General features: G+C 37.0%; 1 protein-coding gene across 1 annotated transcript; it reads left to right on the top strand.

The window, feature by feature from the left end:
• The first annotated feature begins 29 nt into the window (after positions 1-29).
• PNPT1 (polyribonucleotide nucleotidyltransferase 1) lies at positions 30-17,901 on the top strand. Its single transcript, XM_086745325.1, has 28 exons — positions 30-211; positions 850-910; positions 1,231-1,305; positions 2,127-2,232; positions 3,206-3,255; positions 3,715-3,778; positions 3,865-3,912; positions 4,607-4,720; positions 4,987-5,173; positions 5,679-5,730; positions 6,048-6,105; positions 6,262-6,358; positions 6,456-6,558; positions 7,751-7,821; positions 9,312-9,348; positions 10,120-10,186; positions 10,294-10,383; positions 11,238-11,291; positions 11,408-11,514; positions 12,240-12,311; positions 12,397-12,460; positions 14,068-14,151; positions 14,626-14,709; positions 16,363-16,469; positions 16,553-16,608; positions 17,157-17,235; positions 17,340-17,387; positions 17,743-17,901. The coding sequence occupies exons 1-28, from the start codon at positions 30-32 to the stop codon at positions 17,896-17,898; spliced, it is 2,373 nt and encodes a 790-aa protein (XP_086601451.1). The 3' UTR covers positions 17,899-17,901.
• The last annotated feature ends 1,351 nt before the right edge of the window (positions 17,902-19,252 follow it).

Consider the following 19,252-nt stretch of genomic DNA (forward strand, 5'->3'; position numbering starts at 1 on the left):
AGGGCTTCCCCTTCCTACCCGGCGGCGCCATGGCGGCCGCCGCGAACTGTGGCCGCGCCGCGCTCGGGGGTTTGGCCGTTGGCGGCGGGGCCGCGGCGCGATGGCGGCGGCGGCTGCTGCCGGAGGGCTCCGTGTTCCGGCTGGCGTCCGCCCGCGGGGCTGCGGCGGCAGCCGGGCCCTGCGGGACGGTGACGGTGGACGTGGGGGGCAGGTGAGGGGCTCTCCGCGCCCTCGAGGGGCGGCGGGACGAATAAGGAAGAAATTCTTCACTTCTGGGCCCAGCTTGCCCGGAGAAGCTGTGGGTGTCCCGTCCCTGGCAGCGTCCGAGGCCGGGTTGGACGGGGCTGTGAGCGCCCTTGGGCTGGGGCAGGGGGTGGGACTGGGTGGTCCGTAAGGTCCCTTCCCACCCAAACCATTCTGTGATTCTATGAAAAAGTGTTTTCTAGGCGTACAAGCTGCTCCCCTTTTCCTATTTGGGTAATATCTTTACTGGCAAGGCTGTAAAACCAGGCTTGAATGGGTGGGTGATTCATCCTCCCGTGCCAGCAAAGCGTTTCGCCTCTAAGGCAAAGGTGTCACTTTAGGTGACATCTGATGTGGCTGCAAGGCTTTGCTTCTGGGTGGAAGAAGCGGGATATTTGAGGTAAAAAGCACATTAAAGTTAAAGGGATTTCCTCGCTCTTGGTCAAACCATTTCACTCTCTGTACTTAATGAGGATTTTGGTCTCTGGCACGAAGTGTAGCCAGCATTCTGTACAGTTGGAGCTGTAGGTGAATGCAGAAGTTACTGGAAAACTTTGAAAACTTGTTTGAATTCACCTTAAGTAATGGGTTATTTCTTTATGATAGAAAGATGGAGCTGTCTTCTGGAAAACTTGCTAGGTTTGCTGATGGATCTGCTGTTGTTCAGGTAAAAAAAAAAATATAATTAAAACTTATACAACTTCATAATTTTTTTATCTGAACAGTCATTATTAGGACATCAGAGCCTATTAAAGGGCTATAGAACCTCAAGTGACAATTTTATCCCTAATGAATGTACCGGTGTGTTTTGTGGGGGGAAAAAAATTGAAACGCAAAAATAAGGATGTGAAGCATGGTTTTATGTGTTGTTTTCTGCAAATAATATTCTGGAGTTTTAGTTTGTGAATAAGTTAGGACTTCAGACAATATTATGGTTACAAGTAATTTCAATTTTTTTTTTAATTATTTTTTTTTTTCTTGATCCAGCTGGGTGACACAGCAGTAATGGTCACAGCAGTCAGTAAAACGAAGCCTTCTGCATCTCAGTTTATGCCATTAGTGGTAAGTACTAATGACAAAATTATGTTTGTGATAATCAGGGATAGCCTTAGCAGTAGTGATTATTAAATTAGCGGAGCTCAAGATGCCAGGTGGAGTGAGGAATGCAAGTGGCGGACTACAGACCCTGGAGTTCAGAAAAGCAGTCCCTGATAAAATGTGGTGAGGGATGAGCCCTGGATGTTGTCTACCTTGACTTTAGTAAGGCTTTCCACAAAAGCCTTGTGAACTTTGTCTGCCACAACAGCCACGTTCAGGCACTGTATTTTAGATGTGAGGAAAACTGTTTGGATTATGAGGCTCAGAGGGCTGTGATTGTTAAGGGTTAATGATTCGTGTTCTACCTTCAGGCTGAATAATAGTTTCTCAGGGGGGGTCTCCTGGAACAAAGCCTGCTTCTTACTTCTAGCAGTGACCTGGAATTACGCTCGTCAAGTTTGCAGGTGACACTAAATTGGATGGGGATACAGATGATATACTCAGAAGCGGGGCTGCTGTGTGGAGGGACCAGGGGCTGGAGGAGTGGACCAACAGGAACGTTATGAAATTCTCTAAGGACAAACACAAAGTCCTGAACTTTGGGTGCGCTAGTGCCCAGCAGCAGTTCAGGCTGGGGACTGACTGGCTGGGCAGTCCGTGTATAGCATGGCAGGGTCCATTTGGCATCAAGACAGAGCCTTGAATAATGTCGTCTGAATTCAGTGTTGACCTTGCTCTGAGCAGGGGATTGGGTTATAGAGGTGTCCTTTCCAACCTGAATGATTCTGTGGCTCAGAGTAGGTAAGTCTGTTGTCTTTAGAAATCCCTGGTTTGTTTTTAAAAAGGTTGACTATCGTCAGAAAGCTGCCGCAGCAGGAAGAATTCCTACAAACTACCTAAGAAGAGAACTTGGTTCCACTGATAAAGAAATTCTCACAAGCAGAGTAATAGGTAGGCTGAAACCTTTTTGTGTGTTTTAAATATTGTGTTTTAAATATTTTGTAATACCCTTTTGACTGAAAAGAGAGAGCAATTTATAACTGCTGTTTGCAGACGTGATTGTTTCTGCAGTAATGTCAGAAGAAAACAAACTTGTTCATCAGTCCTGATTTTTAAAACAGTGTATCGACTGAGGCGTGTTCCCTTATAGAGGAGCCTGAATCTTAGAAATTGTGTGTTGTCACCTTTGTTGATACTATTGTATCTAAGGTCTCATCCTAACTGCAGAGATGTTACCTCTCTGGAGAGGTGGAAGGGACAACCAAGCTAAACTTTGAAATACAAAGAGGTAGACTTACTGGTTGGTATAGACTTGTTCTATCCCTCTTGATCCTGCTTGAAAAGTCATCTCCATCATGGTTGTCTCCATTCATGAATAAGATAATAGCTTGAAATTCAACAGTTATGGAAAACTGTTGTCAAATACATCAGCATCTTAAGACAGCAATGAAAATAATCAGGAGAGGGAACAGCCTATGAGGCCTGGGCTGTTACACAGTCCTATGCACATCAGACTGAAATAAAATTAATAGGAAATCTGTGCGTTGTGGAAGTAATGCGACATTTTGAACATACAAGCTTTTGTTGCGTTTCTTTGTTTGAAGACGGTATCCCTTCATTGAAGATATTCCTAGTGAAATACTGTTTAATAGATTATAGAGGACTCTTTCAGTGGTTTTACCTTGTGTTACCTGACAATGGGTATGCTCACCCAAACGCCTCTTATTTTACTCTGAGCGCTGTTGAAATTTTAGGATTGATTGTGTTTCATGCTCAGTTTCCTTCTGGGTTCTCTGCCTTTTTTTGTTTATTTGGGTCTTTTCATTTGAACTATTTTGTTAGTTGCTTGTGGGGTTACAAGACAAACTGAACACTAACTACTGAAAACCAAATCCTTCTTAGACTTCAAATATTTCTTTTGCAGATCGGTCAATCAGACCACTCTTTCCAGTAGGCTACTTTTATGATACGCAGGTAGGTCACGCTCACTGTCCTTAACAATAGCTTCCTTCAGAATGGAAAACTTGAGTATGGCCAATGAAAATTTCACATGATGTAGGCACTGTTTTAAGAAAAGTAATTTTTATTAGCATCCAGGAGGGGTTTACACTTTAAAAACTGGCCTGATAGTGTAATGCTGCTTTTTACTTTGTCATCTCCTTGTCTTAAATTATTTTTATTACATGCTAGTTTCCAAATTTTGTTGCAGAGATACAGGAACAAAATTGGAATGTTATATGTTATATTGTACAAAATTATATATTAGTGGGGTTTTTGTGAGCTTTCTACTTTAAATACGTGAACAATTTTTCATTTGCTGTATAGGTTTCTATAAGTATGTGGAATGTTTTGTTTTATTGTTCTTAGCTTTGTACTGATAGCTAATAAAAATGTTTAGATCAAAATTATTCATTGTCTTTTATCTTATGCCAGATCCTTTGTAATCTTTTAGCAGTAGATGGTGTCAATGATCCTGATGTTCTGGCAATTAATGGAGGTAAGAGGACTGTTAGAAATTACTGCTTGTGTTTGATATAATGTGATCCATTTTTTCTGACACAAATTTTTATCTCTTCATTCTAGCTTCTGCAGCACTTGCATTATCTGATATCCCATGGAATGGTCCTATTGGTAAGTAAATATTTTGAAGCGATGGATGATTTGAACGTGATGGAAGACTTAGACCGCAGTTCATGCTTTCTTTTTTAACAAGAAGCTGAAGTCCACTATCTTTTATTTCAAGTACTGAAAATTATTTTACAATGGATAGGATTATTGCACTTCAAAGCGTTATATTTCCTGGACTAAATATATTTCTGAAGGATTTATAATCCAGAAATAGTATAGTATAGAGACCAATAACTTCACTTTTTCTTTAGGGAAACTTAGTCTTGAAAAGGATTGCTTAGAAAATAGCTGGATAAGAATACTTTTTATCCAGATACTCAAGAAGAGCTTTATTTCATTGTGATTTTTTTTAGGAAGAGGAACGATCTAGCCAAAACCAAATATTTAACTGTGTTTTCCTTTCACCTACCTTTTTTCTATAAAACGCACTCAAATGACTGAAAAAACCTCATAGACTTACAGCCTTGCGTATAATGCTACTTGGCTACATGCCCTACGCAGTAAAACTATCCAAAAGAAAGCCAAGGATAGAGAATTTTGCTTTACAGATTTGTTCTTAATATATAGCTAACATGCTGATATTTTAAGATTAATCTGTAGCTTTAATTATTTTTTTTAGATGTATAATTTCCAAAGTAAAATGATGCCTTAAAGAACTTCCTTATTATAATAATAATTTTTTGGAGTTTCTTTGTAGGTGCAGTAAGGGTAGGACTGGTTGATGGAGAAACTGTTATCAATCCAACTCGAAAACAGATGTCTTCTAGTGCTTTAAATTTAGTTGTTGCTGGAGCTCCGCAAAGTCAAGTTGGTAAGTAGCTTGATTTTTGATATCTACTGAGCGTTTGAAAATCAGGTAGGTATCTCTTTGCGGATAGTTTCCTAATCTTTGAAACTTGTATTTTTACACAGTAGTAGAAATAAACAACAGTGATAGGTTGGGTAACTTTTGGTTAGGTAAAGTAAATTCCATTATATTTATGCAATTTAATGTTAATCTGCATTTCCTCAGTTGAGTTAGATTGCTATTGAACAACAAAATAGTAATTTACTCAATTTTTAACTTTCCGTTGATAGTTATGCTGGAAGCGACTGCCGAGAATATATTGCAACAAGACTTCTGCCATGCCATCAAAGTGGGGGTGAAGCATACCCAGCAAATAATTCAGGGAATTCAACAACTAGTGAGAGAACGGGGTGTTGTCAAGAGAACTGTTCAGAAGTTATTTGTTCCTCCTGAAGAGATTGTGGAATGTGCAAAGAAGTAAGTTCAGGACAAATAATTTTGTTCTAAATTCTGTTAAGTGACTCAAAGTGTTTATTTAAGGTTTATTTAATTTGATGAGCTCTGATCAGATAATTTGGGGTTTTTGTTTAACACGTTTTGAGTGTTCAGAGTTCCTTGCTGCGTTTTCCATAGAAACTTAGGAATATGACCTTCAGCTCTTTTCCTTCATACTTAGTAAGAAGGACAAATACAATACTTTCACTGGGTTTTCAGGGTAAGTTAGTATGCCGTTCTTGTGGAATGGTGAAGAGAGGAGTCAGGGTATTGGCCAGCGCGATGCTTTCTGTGGAAGTGATAAATAATTTCAGAGAGGTGGCAGGAGAGCAAGCAGGAAGGACAGCTGGAGCTAGGAATGTTTCTAAATGTCAGTCTGGTGCTTTTGTACTGCTAATGAAAACTAACATTTAGCCCCCAAAAGAAACTAAATATGTAAGAGGTTTTTAAACTGTGTTTTAAAAAATTCTTTATTTTCTTCCAAAAGACTTGCTTTTAACAAGATCTATGGGGTGTTCACAGATTCTAGCCATGATAAAGTAAGTAATCAATTTAAACATAATATAATGATTTTAAAATTAATATAATGAAACTGTAGTAAGATTTAGTTTGTTTATGCTAATGTTAATAAGAACTCTTCTCTGCAAGTATGTGCAGTAGTAAAAATAAATTGTTCTGTAAATTTATGTCTACCAGAATTATATTTGCAGTACGTTATTGATCTCTGAATTTGTAGTTGTGACAATCCTATTCCTTGAGTTTTACAGAATTTTAAAACAAACAAAAACCCAACAACCCAAACCTCTCTTGTTATTCTGCCCTGTAGAGTTAACTGGTTGCAAATCCTATGTTCTAGATTTCTAGAGATGAAGCAATTAACAAAATAAGGCTTGAAACAGAAGAACAGCTGAAAGGTATTGTTTTCTGCTTTCCTAATATCTAGAGAATGCTTAAATAGAGCTAGCACTGCTCAGAGTTACAGTGTGCTCTTTGCTGGCCAGGCTATTTTAGAAAAAGTTCTATAAAATTCGTTTTCTAACTACAGATGCAATTTCTTTTTTTATACCCAGAAAAATTTCCAGAGGCTGAGCCTTATGAAATCATGGAATCTTTCAGTGTGGTTTCAAAGGATATTTTTAGAAGTCTTGTTCTGAATGAATATAGAAGGCAAGTACATCAAACTCTTATTCAGTAATGTTTCTATCAACTTCTTATCCAAGACTGTAGCTTCACTGATCCTCTTAATTTCTGCTTGTAACTTTAGGTGTGACGGGAGAGACTTGACTTCCCTCAGAGACATTAAATGTGAAGTGAACATGTTTAAAATGCTTCATGGATCAGCCTTATTTCAGAGAGGTCAAACACAGGTAGTATTAATTTCTCAAAAGCTGAAAGATTTGTGTTTTTCATTTAAATGCAAAGTTTTTTTTTTTTCTTCATGTTCAAATAGCAATAACTGGAAGACAGTGTAGGTTTAATTAAAATACATCTGAGTCCATTAAGACAGTAGACAAAGCTTGGTTCCTTGCTGCATAAACAGTACAGATGGTAAGATAACATTCTAAGCATATGCGCCCAGAAAGAGTCTGGTAAGCGTTATTGTTGTCTTCAGACTTTCTGAAGAATGTCTAGTGACCAAAGATAGAAGCTGTAAGTATTCTTCTTGTTTGGTTCAGGTTGGCAGATTTGGGGCATTTTTGGTTGGTTGGGTTTCGTCTTGGTGAAAGGTGGTTTGAAAAGGAAACTTTCCAGTTCAGAATGGCTTAAAGTAAAATTGGTTGTTAATGAGACAAATCTAAAACCTTATATTTTTCATCTCTCTATGTAGATTTTTATATTAAAAAGATATTTGTTGAAATAAAAGCTTTTAATGTAAAGTACAATCCTGATCATTTTTAGAAAAATGGGTGACTCAGTTAATGGATCGTGGGTATGTAGGGCTGTGCTAAATCGTGCATGCCATGAGAAGCCTGTTAAAAGGAACTTTATTTCATGAATATGTAACTTGGACTAAAAAGGGAAATTGTACCAAAAAAACCCCACATTAATGAGTGTGTTTTTTCTCTTATTTGCCAAAAGTGTCAGATGTTGGGTGGATTGAATTCAGATTTGGTCTCTTCTATCTTTATAGCTCATTTTCCTAGAAGACTGTCAGCCATTGATCTGATTTACTGCAGGGTACATGAGTAGCTGCAAAGAGTGCTTTACTCCTTAGTGTTGTCCCCTCTTATCCCACGAAAAATAACACATACTGCAAGTCCACGTGATAAAGAAACTTGCTCATTTGCATCTGGCCCTGGCTCTTAAATGAAGTAGTTCAGAAACTGTTCTAGGATCCTACCAGGTTAGGAAGCATTAAATTAGTATTTTTAAATGTGCTGTAAGATTGTGTAATCTTTACAGATTATGAATAAGTTTCTGCGATGAAGAGAAAAAAGGTCGCAATAGTGGTAGGTGATGGCATCATGTTTGTTGCTGAAATCACTCATAAACAGTAAAAGTTGTGAAAGATGGAAGTGTTGAAGAGCAGATTATTTACCCTCTGTCTTTTTATTTTAGGTTCTCTGTACAGTTACATTTGACTCCATAGAATCAAGTGTAAAATCAGATCTCATCTCAACAGCAGTGAGGTACGTGTATCTTTTGGTCTTTTGTCAGTGGTAGTAAAAGAGGGTGAGCATTTAAGCACATTTGATAAAAGTTTCTTGAACTTCGGGATGTGTGTGTGTGTGTGTGTATATATACTTCATGAGGACTGAAAAATGTGTAAAATTAGACTTTGAAGTGGCAAGGCATCTTAGCAGTTGCTTTTTGTTAAGGAGACATTGATTCCATAGACACATATTTGAAACTAGAGAGTATTACAAGTCACTTCCAGTCTGGTTTCAAGAGAAAGGAGATAGCTAATTACTCTTGAATCTGTAAAACTTTGTCCATATATCAAGTCTCTTTAATTAAAACAACTTGATGAAAGTTGATTCTCTCTTTGTTCCAAGTATTTATCATCACACTTGGAGCTTGATGTATATTCTACTCATTTAATCTACTTCTCACAAGTTTTGAAGTTCTGCTCAATAGGTTGGATGCACATGTTCCATGAAGTGCTGTTGTGTTTGTTAAGTTTGGTTCAAATGGGGGGGGGGGGGGGGGGGCGGGAATCCCAGGTAATTGTTTGGGTGGAGTTTTTTTTCCCAGCTGAGTTAGCCTATCTAAATAGTCTCAATTTTGTCTCAAAATAAAAATGTTCGTAGGGTGAAAATCCTTGAGTTCTTTTTTAATGGAGTAAGGAGAATTTAACTTACAGTGTAGCAAGCAAGTCCTTGAGCCACTAACATTTTGTTGCTGAGGGCTGACTTGTTGGGGAGGGGAGACTCTTTCCTTTTAAAGCTGCAGTTCAGTGATCTCATCCCACCAGTGTGGGAACTTTTATATTTTAGTGTATCAGCTTTGCTTTAATTTTTTGTTCTAGAGGTTTTTGTCCTTATTCTGTAATTTTGGTATTCTTGGAAATTAGTTTCTGTGTTAAATAATAGGTTTTAATTAGCAATCATTAGGCTGCTTCATGAATGAGAGAGTGCCCTTATATGAAACTAGATGCAAGTCTTGACTTGAAGCAACTTTATTTAATATAGATTAGCTTTTCCGTATTTATTGCTAAGAGTCCAGTCTTGTGATACTTTGGTAACTTTTTTGAACACCGACTTTATTTAATCAAGAGCTATTTTGTAGGTACAGAGATTTTCAGTTTTTCTGAGTGCTTACATTTCTGAGTCCTTACTGCAATGTGTACAGTAAGATGCTGATGCTCTTGAAGTTTGACTTTTTTTTTTTCCTTCTTTCAGACACGCTAAAAGGATAAAGAACTGATAGGGCCTATTAGATTCTAAACAGCTAGGGAAATGGTTTTAATGACGATGATTAACACATGAGGTTTTTTCTTTTTGATTTGTTCACTGCGTAGAAAACCTTAAAAAAAATGTCAATGATCAGCAAATGTATGGATTAGTTGTGTTTGCTGGATCTATTTGTAAGCATAACTGACTGTAATCTTACCTATTCTGTATTATGTAAGATGTGTTTGGTTGCTCTTTTGTGACGTGGTCTTGTTTTTATTTTATAGTGGAATAAAAGATAAAAACTTCATGCTGCATTATGAGGTGAGAGTTTTATTGTGTCACAGCTTTTTGCATGATTCACAGAAGGGCTTCATATCTTGCTTTTAAAGGTAAAACTGATAATTTATATCCTTGGAAGTTATCTCTAGATTTGCTAAAATGTGTTAATTCTAATCCATATGTGAATTTTTATACTGCAGTTTATGAATGAAAGTGCTAGTTTCCTAAAAAGCACTAGATAATTTGTCAGTTGCCATTTTTTTACAGCCTTTTTAATAACTTAACATTAGGTCAGCTCCTTAAGAATGCATTATTACCGAAAGCAGGATTAACCTGCTCTATTAGTTTTAGTAAACTCTATTAATATGTTCTGCTGACATACTCCACCAATAGTAAATAAGTGGTTTTACCTCTTGGATCTCTCTCAGCCTTTGGAACTTACCCAAATTTTGTACAGGCAACAGGCATATCTTGTTCCATTATCTGTATGACAGAAACGAGATGCCTGATAAGTTGTTTGACAAGTTTAATTGGAGTAAACTTGTTGGGTTGTTTTTCAACTACCTTGCAACTACTTTATTCTCTTTTGTTCTGTGGAAGTAAAACATTTACTAAACACTACCTAAACTGGTTTGCAAACTAAGTGACTGACAGAAGTCATGTGGTGGTTTCATTATTATTTTTATTTTTTAATTTTGGTTTTACCTTGAGGTGCACCAAACCTTCAAAGAATTTTTTCAAAGTGTATGTTTTAAAATGGAAAAAAAAAAAAAGCTAGTTAATTTTATGTATACGCATTATTTTGCTTCACAGTTTCCACCTTATGCGACTAATGAGATTGGCAAAGTTACTGGTGTGAACAGAAGAGAACTTGGACATGGTAAGTTCAGACTGGAGAAGTCCCATGCTGTAAGTTTTAATTTTTTCTTTTCTCCAATTGTTTTTATTTATGGGTCATTTGATTTTTAGTTTTTTTTTTTTAAACAGGTGCACTGGCAGAAAGAGCTTTGAAACCGATTATTCCCCAGGATTTCCCATTCACAATACGAGTTACTTCTGAAGTCTTAGAGTCAAATGGTATTATGGTTTTCTTATTTTTAACCTAGTGCTAGAGACTAACTTTGGTTCTCAAAAAAGCTGAAGATTGACAAACTTGAGTTGTAGGCATTTTCAGTAAAAGATTTCGTTTTTAACAGTCTTGATAGTTTTACTACGTGAAGTACTTAAAAAGGTGTAGGGTCATGAAAAATTGAACTTTCTTTCAGTTTGTGTAATGACACAGTATTGGTATGAGATGTAAACATAAATTCTGAGTTTAATAAAATGGTATTTGGTGGCATTTTTATGCTACAGACTGAGGAAAATAAATTGGCATGTATTTGAGACATGTTTTTCAGTGTTTAATCACAGCCAATATCCTCACTTGACTACTCCCATCTGTATTTGTTTTTCCCATCTCCCCAGTCTGGGAGAGAGCTATATATTTTGCCTCTCTGCAGATTCCCCTGTGTGGCACAAGGCTTTCCGTGGTCCACTTTCTACCTCCTAGCACTGTACCAAGATCAGGTGGCTGAGAGAAGGGGTTGGTGGAGAAAAGGAAGGAGTCCCATTTGCAGCTCCCTGCAAAATCCACAGATTCCTTGTCTAGAATATTTAATAACAATCGTGATGCTTGTTTAGGTTTTTTGGTATCAATGTTGTGAAAATTCAAATTATATTACCCGTTTCCTGTTAAAAATACTTCTGCTATGGAAAAATTCTAATTGCTATTATTTATTCTAGTATGTGTGTTGCTGTACAGTATTTTCTAGCTAGCAGTGAGTTCATTTTCAAACTGTCATTGAAGAATATCACTAGCAAGTTTTGTTTCAGATACAACTGACCCATGTTTAATACTTTTATTTTTTTTCCCCTGTATTCTAACTCTGTAGGGTCCTCTTCAATGGCTTCTGCATGTGGTGGAAGTTTGGCATTAATGGATGCAGGTACAAAATATGGCCCTTACAAGGGTAAACTACATTTCATAATGTGTTACAGGATTTGAAAATGACCAAAGGTTATAAAAATTTTTTTTTTTTTTTTTTTAATTTACTACTATTAGGAGTTCCAGTATCAAGTGCAGTGGCAGGTGTAGCAATAGGTCTCATTACCAAGTGCGGTCTGGAAAAAGGAGATATTGAGGACTATCGGTTGCTGACAGACATCCTGGTGAGTGTTTCTAGCACTGTTGTTTTTATTGCTGCTTAATTCTGTAACATACACTCTATGACCTTCTTTTGTAATGTTTTACCTAGTTAATTCTGGCACATACGCTACTAGAAATATTGAATAGTTTTATCTTCTCTATTTTGCCTCCCACACTCCTCCCTTATTTCAAAAAAATCGCTGAAATGTCCAGTCATATTTGAGGTTTTTGTAATTACTCAGTTATTTCATTTAAGCTCTCCATAAGCTTTCTTTTTCCAATTAATTTTGTCTTTTCTCTTGGGAGAAAGAGATTAATTATTCTTGAATACTTTATTTGACTGAGAAACACAATATATTGGATGAAGAATGAGCACTTTGCAGAGTGACTCGGGGAGGGAAATGCATATTATCATGCTGCTGCTTCTTCCTGTGGCAGCCACTGATAATACAAAATGAAATGTGGCTGTGTTGCTCACAAACTGGTCCACAAAAGCTCTTAATTTATAAGGAGAGAAAGAAACAGTGTTAATCCTCAACAGCAAAATAAGGCTGAAGAAAAACATGTGAGTCTCAAAAATAATTCCAAGTCTGCAGAACTACTTTGTGGCTTTTGAAACATAGAATGTACTTTTAGTATACTTAACACTAAGTTTTAAGTATGCTAAAAGTACACTTTAGTGTATTTTCAGAGACTTAACACTGGTGTAAAGTTACTCCAACTTGCTTTCTTCTGTCTGTGCTGGTAGGGAATTGAAGATTACTACGGTGATATGGATTTCAAGATGGCGGGTACTAATAAAGGGATAACTGCCTTGCAGGTATCGTAACATTAAATCTCCCTAAAATGGAACTCTGAGAAAGCTCTCCTTACATATTGATGTCACTTAACTCTTTTCATATTAGGTTGATCTAAAACTGCCAGGAATACCAATAAAAATCATAATGGAAGCTATTCAGCAAGCTACAGGTGGGTCCAAATTGGTATTTGTATCCATTTTATGTCACTAAATGATAACTTGTATTAAATTCTAAGTTTTACGAAACTAAATAATAAACTATTAATTTTTTTTTTTGTTCTTGTCGTGGGGAAAAAAGCTCTATCTTCAAAAAAAAATAGTCTGGTTTGGGTGTTGTCTGTTATACTTCAATATAGGCACTTCATACAAAATGAATAGCTTTTTGTGTCAGAGGAGAGCATTCAATCTCCAAAAAATCAGGCCCTTCCCACCACACTGAAGTTTCATGTTATTGCACGTAGTGTCAGTGAAAGTGTCTGTTGCTCGTAGAGGTTACTTTTCATTAAAACAGAGCAAAAGTGGTGTGATTCCAACAGCTTAGCACAATGGGTAACTTGTTTTGAAAAACTGAAATAAAACTAGTGGTGTAGCAAAGTGTGGAGGGAGGGAACTTACACAAAAGAGCAACATCAGAGTAGAGGAATATATTGTGAAATAATTACCTGCAGTATTTTGGATTTGGCTGGTACAAGCACAGTATTACTAAGCCATGTCATACTGTATTCAAAGCACATGTGGTGAGCTGGGGAAAAATTGTTTGCTCTTTGCTGTGCAATGTATCAGCGAAAGAATTGTTAAAAATAAGCTCCAAGCTAACTTTACAGTAACTTCAGACCAATTTTTGAATGTCTCTTGAGCAGTGAGTTCCTAGAACTTAAGTGAAAGTCTGTGTCATCTCAGGGAGTTCAGGGTTAAGATCTAGCATCTCGATGCCGTATGAGTGACGCAGGCTGAAGTACACTGCAGCTTTGCGCCCTGAAACTCTGGATTGCTTTTGACTGGTGAAATCTGGGAGAGGGAGGAGGCCTCTGTTCTTCGTTAAATATGTAAAGTGTTACCATAACACCAAAATAGATTTGGACTAACACACAAAATTCTTACTACGTTACTTTTTTAAAATCCAGCAGAATAATGCTTTAAAAAGAACACCAAACCACTTCTCACTTACCGTAAATTAAGCTATATTTACTATTGACATTTACTGCTGTCTGTATCCTGACGTGTGCGGCTAAAATATCCTTGAGCCATATGAAAAACTGAAGCTACAAGCTTTAATAAGGATTTAACTAGTTGTAAGAGAAAATTTGCAACTTGATTGTAATAGCAAGATTTTAGCAAGAAGAAAAAACCTCTTATTAAAATGTAAGAACCAGTAGTTCGTATTCAACGATTTAGCAATGTCAAGCAGTTCAGCTGAAGTTCTAGGCTACTGTATCATAACTAATCAAAGCTACACCCTGTTGCTGTTATCAGAACTCTGATTAATTTAAACAATACACTGAATCAGAACTCTCTGTAATGTTCTAGGCTGCATAAAATGAATAAATGTGCTGAAGGCATAGGGTTTGTATACATAGAGCAGAATGTTGTACAGCAACAAACATGCGCTACCTGAAACGTGTGAAGTTACCGTGGTAAATTCTCAAGGCAGGCAGGAGGCAGATTTTATGAATGGATGTGTATGTACTTTATAACAAATACACACAAATTTATTTTAATATTGTACGAAACTTTTTATTTTTCCTTCTTCCTTTTTCTCCCCCCCTAACCCCCACAGCTGCAAAGAGGGAGATTTTACAAATTATGAACCAAACACTGGCAAAACCCAGACCTAACAGAAAAGAAACTGGACCAGTTGTAGGTAATGTTAGTTGTATGTTGATAAGAATGCATATTATAATCACCTTTTACCAATAAGCTACTGCTTGAAACAGCTTTCTAAATGAATGTTTGTTATGTTTCTGCCCCTGTCTCCTGGGATTATTTCTTCTTTGGGTTCACCTCAAGATGAAGTTTTGGGTTTGTTTTTTGTTTATTGCCATGTGTGGCAGCACTGTACTATTTCACTGTACACCAGAAAACAGAATTAAACTTAAAAAATCAGAATGGATATTGATATCAGTATTGGTATGGCTTAAGGTAATTGACACTCATGAAAGCGTTCGTATTCATGTTTTCATTTATTTCAGTTCTTAAATGTAGTTACGTCCATGTTCAGCAAAAAATACAAGTAGCTATAGAAGATTAAAACCTCAATGAATGTGACTTATTTTTTGTGATTGCTTTCAAGATTATTGTATTTAGCATTTCAAAGTATTTTTCAATGTTCTTTCAGAAACTATCCATGTTCCGTTATCAAAAAGGTTAAGATTTGTTGGTCCTGGGGCGTATAATTTGAAAAAACTTCAAGCACAGACTGGTAAGACATTCTTGCTTCCTGTGATAATTTATCCTAATGCATTATTAGCTTCTCTTCTCTACGTGTTTTGAGGAGCCAGGTGAAGCTCACTTAGTTGTGTAGGTTCTCTCTGTTTAAGTGCTCGCAGTTTGTCTTGCAGCAGGAATTCCCAGAAGTTTGGTGCATGTGTGATGGTGCTTTTCAGGGCTTACAGAAGAGGCAATTAAAGGTTCATCTAGGGACAATAATGCAGATAGCATCGAATGAAAGATGTGAAGTCAAGCAAGTCTGATCATGAATATGTGAAGTGTAGATCAAATCTATGCAGCTTCTCTTCCTATAAACTAAAGCTTTTTTTTGCTGTGGTTAAGAGGGGACGTTGAGTTCTTTTTATCGACTGTTTTTCTAGGATTCTTTGAAGAGCCTGTAGACACTGTTAACGCGCTGGCACACGTTAGAAATCCAACTCACTATGACATTGCAGGAGTGACCTGTACTGGGGCTTAAACTGTTAGCGAGAGTAGTGTGACAAGTTTCTCGACCTTGTTATATTTCTTGGAATAAATTAATTTTATTTGTTTACACAGTGGTTTGTCCTGCCTGGCCTGAAGTGCCCAATTCAAAGTTGATGCCTTTTTCGCTACCATTTCCCAAATAGGGCAGTTGATGCTTTGGTTGAGATAAATGCAGACTGACAGGTCACTCGGAATTGGGCTTTCAGCTTGACGTTGTGGTTGCCCTCAGGAGTGAATGAACAGAATTTTTGCAAATTAAGTGTTTCTGAGCCTTTGTTGAAATGACTCAAAGCAGTGAAACTAGACGTAGCCCACCCTTACCGTGTCTCTAACATGATGAAGGTAATATTCAACCATTAGTCAGCTGTGGTAGCAGAGGTGAGTTTCTGCTCTGATATTATTAAATGTATCAGGTTTATTTTTATGAGCACTTCTTTGTGAATGCAATTTTTTTCCTTTATTGCTTAATATAGTCAAACTCATTCCCTGCTTTTAGAAAGATAACATTTAAAAAAAGGCTGATGTCTATAGTATATCAAGTGGGTGTTTCGCTTCAGCTGCTTTGGGCTTGAAACTCTTTGAATGCTCTGGCTGGCTTGATTAGTGCTTCTCAGCGGGTTGGAGGGGGAGAAAAGGAGGAAAAAAAAAATCATACTTCCCTTTGGTTGCAAGCCTCTGCAGCCCGTTGGCCAGAAAACTAGTCTAGAGGTGCAAAGAATTTTACCGTGCAATTTTACTGTGTTCTAGCTCTGAAACACTTTCCATCAGCTGCTAATGAAAGCTATAATTTTATTAAAACCTCTTAGGAAATTTGTTTGTAGGAGCTGAGGCTTCTTCATGAAAATCAGTTCAAGATTTTTTTTTCCTGTCATGAAAGGATTATAATAATAGTTTTGCAACTGAATGGTCCCACGTGGAGCACAAGTTTGTCCAGGTCTTTGACAAGCATACCTGTAACAGGGTTTCCATTCAGTTGCAGGTAAAGCTGTCCAGTGCCTAGTCTGAAGAAGAATATTTGAAATAACTGGGACTCTGAGATCTTAATGAGTCTATGCAAAATAATTTTGCTCTATACAAGTCTTTACTGAACTTGAATTTTCGGCTTGTTGAAACAGTAGCAGTGCTGACCTAAATCCTCTCATTAAATTATGTTTCCAAGGTGTAACTGTCAGTCAGCTGGATGAAGAGACATATTCTGTGTTTGCCCCCACACCTAGTGCTATGCATGAAGCAAGAGAATTCATCCTTGAAATCTGCAAAGATGATGTAAGGACAGACTTTTGTTGTCAGCTTTTTCAATTTACGTTTTGTGAAGTTGCGTCTTACTGTTTTCTTTTTCCCCCCTACAGCAGGAAGTTAATTTGGAATTTGGTGCAGTTTATACGGCCACGATAACTGAAATAAGGTAAGAAAAGTGCTCTGGAGTTGAAGGAGAAATTAGTTTTGCATAGCTATATTCCTGATACCTAAGTATGATGTAAAATAATTGATTTTTAAAGGAGGCTGAACTTATGCTGGTGGTGTTGGCACCTGCATCATTCCTGGTATTTTCTGTTGAAAATTGTATTCTGTTTCTTAATAAGGCTATTTATTTTTGCTGCTTGTTTAGTTACTATAATGTCTCAGTAAGTTGTAAAACTTAAAGCCTTTTTACGTCTTTGTATCTGAGAGATGATAGGAATTTGCTTTTCACTTTTTTCCAAGACAAATACTGGACTGAAATTACATCCAGTTTTTGGATGTTCTTATTACTGAAATACACTGTCTTAGCCACTTTCAGTTAAGGAAAAATTTCTGGACATGCTGTGGTTGATACAAAATTTTTTTAAAGGGTGGAGTAAAATCTTGTTTATGAGAAGTTTACAAATGCTTGCTTTGAGGCCAATATGCAGAGTAAAATACATAGACTTCTGTCGCTGTATTTTGAAATACCCATGCTGTTTTCTGTTGCAGAGATTCTGGAGTGATGGTAAAATTGTATCCAAACATGACACCAGTGTTACTTCATAATTCACAACTTGATCAAAGAAAGGTAATACGTGCTTAAAATACATCCCTAAAAGAAGGAACTTTTATAAGTAACCTTGCAAAATGAATCACACTGAAATATTTTTTCTGAAAAACACTCTGTTCCAGATTAAACATCCTAGTGCCTTGGGATTAGAAGTTGGACAAGAAATTCAGGTAATTACTTTTTTTAACTTCAAAATGCTAACAAACGTATTTTATTTTGTTCATATTTTAGAATTTGTGTAATTTTTTTGTGTGTTTCTGAAGAAATTATTTTGCCATATCAGTTTCTCTTTCTGTGCTGTTTAAAGGCCTGATCATTTCAAATTAATTTGATTTGGCGTCATACTCTTGCCATCTAGGCACTAAATTAATTTGACAGAGCAGTCTAGGCTAAACAGTGCCTATTCTTTATCTAGCATCAAATTGTGGGGAAATAAAAAATTTTGAAAGCCACCGTCTTTGAAGGAAAAAGCTATTTCCAGCTCCTTAAGTTGGTCAGTCTTAAAATGGTTTGTTTTCTTAACAGGTTAAATACTTCGGACGTGATCCAACTGATGGGAGAATGAGGCTGTCACGTAAAATTCTACAGTCACCAGCCACTACTGTGCTGAAAACCCTCACTGACAAAAACAGTATTGTCTTGGGAGGTACCGTTCCACAGTCATCTACTTCCTCCCAGTGACAGGTAAGGCCATGGGAACAACTTCAGACGACTCTGTAGTGCACTTCCTTTACAAGTCTGGTAAAGGATTGTATCAGTCTGTCTTCTGTTTCGTACAGTTACCCTTCAGTGGTGCGTGAACACCACTTGCCAGTTACGCTACAGCGCATCATAACTTAGCAACTGCCCTTTCATTTGCTGCAGTTGTAAAGAGCTCGATATTGTAAAATTGATGCAAATGCCATCACAGTTTCAGGCATCCTAGACAGCCTACTGCAAAACAAACTTATTTGTTAGTCTGCCCCATCTATGTAAGCATTCCCTCTTCTCTACCCTGCCTCCATTTTTTAAAAAAGGGGGAAAAAAAGCACAGAGTAGAAGAGAAGAAAAAAATAAGCTGCTTTCTTGAAAGCTTTGAGCCAATTAGTGGACACTTCTCAGTCAATCTGAGTCAGTTAATGGAATGCTCAGAGCTGTTCCCTAGAACCAGTGTGATTGTCAGTAAGCTTAGGCCTAAATTTTTCTTGAAACTGTTGTCTATAATTTTTTTTTCATTAGGAAGCTACTAGAACAGGAAGGTGTCTGATTGTAAAATCAAGAGCAGTTATGCAGTGAGTTTGGCAAATGGAAATGCAATGTACCAGTGATAACTTTAGGCAATCTGTGGCAATCTTCTAGGAATCATTCACAACATTAGAAGAAATTCAAAATTCAGAATATTTTTTTCCTTAATAAATGTTTTTTAATTTCATGTCTTCATATAAGTAGTTGGTTACAGAGTGTTCTCTATCTCTTTCAGGAAAAAAAGGCATGATAGTTCATGGAAATACAAGCGACCTTTGCTAGAATCTGTAGATGTCTTCGCAAGAATCTGCAGGTGGATGGTAGTGAACCATATTTTTAAAACAGACACTATTTATCTTTAAAGGTGACGTAGAACTTCAAAGTCTTCACATTCATGAAAAACTCTTTTAAAATAAAACCAGAAACAACCAATGCTCTTACCTTGTGTAGCAAGGGTGAGATGAGAATCTAAGAACATGGAATGATGTAGACTGAAGAGCAGATTGCATTTCAGTGCTTAAGATTCTTCTTGCTGTCATCTCAAAATAAAAATGGAAAGATGAGAAACAAGTATTTAGCAGTTATTTCCTGGGAGAAGGAATTATCCTGTATACTTGGTTGAGAGGCACACTTGGCCAAAGTTTTACTGGCTTTTCAGTGTACAATACTGAAATGTTGAGCAAAACAAAGACTTGGAAGTATCACCTTTAACATGATTGACACTGTTTCAGATAAATACATCAGGAACTGTCACAGGGTTTTAGACTTGCTGAACTATCTGAGCAGAAGGGGGACAGAACAAAGAACGTGG

The sequence above is a fragment of the Chlamydotis macqueenii genome, chromosome 3 (genome assembly GCF_036417535.1).
Source record: "Chlamydotis macqueenii isolate bChlMac1 chromosome 3, bChlMac1.mat, whole genome shotgun sequence".
Lineage (NCBI taxonomy): Eukaryota > Metazoa > Chordata > Aves > Otidiformes > Otididae > Chlamydotis > Chlamydotis macqueenii.

What these genes read in the sequence shown, in the direction of transcription:
- PNPT1 (XM_086745325.1), top strand. Translation starts at nt 30, where the DNA reads ATGGCGGCCGCCGCGAACTGTGGCCGCGCCGCGCTCGGGGGTTTGGCC. An exon ending in ATTGTGGAATGTGCAAAGAA is followed by an intron (nt 5,174 to 5,678) that starts GTAAGTTCAGGA and finishes TTCTTCCAAAAG; the next exon opens with ACTTGCTTTTAACAAGATCT. An exon ending in AGCTATTCAGCAAGCTACAG is followed by an intron (nt 12,461 to 14,067) that starts GTGGGTCCAAAT and finishes TAACCCCCACAG; the next exon opens with CTGCAAAGAGGGAGATTTTA.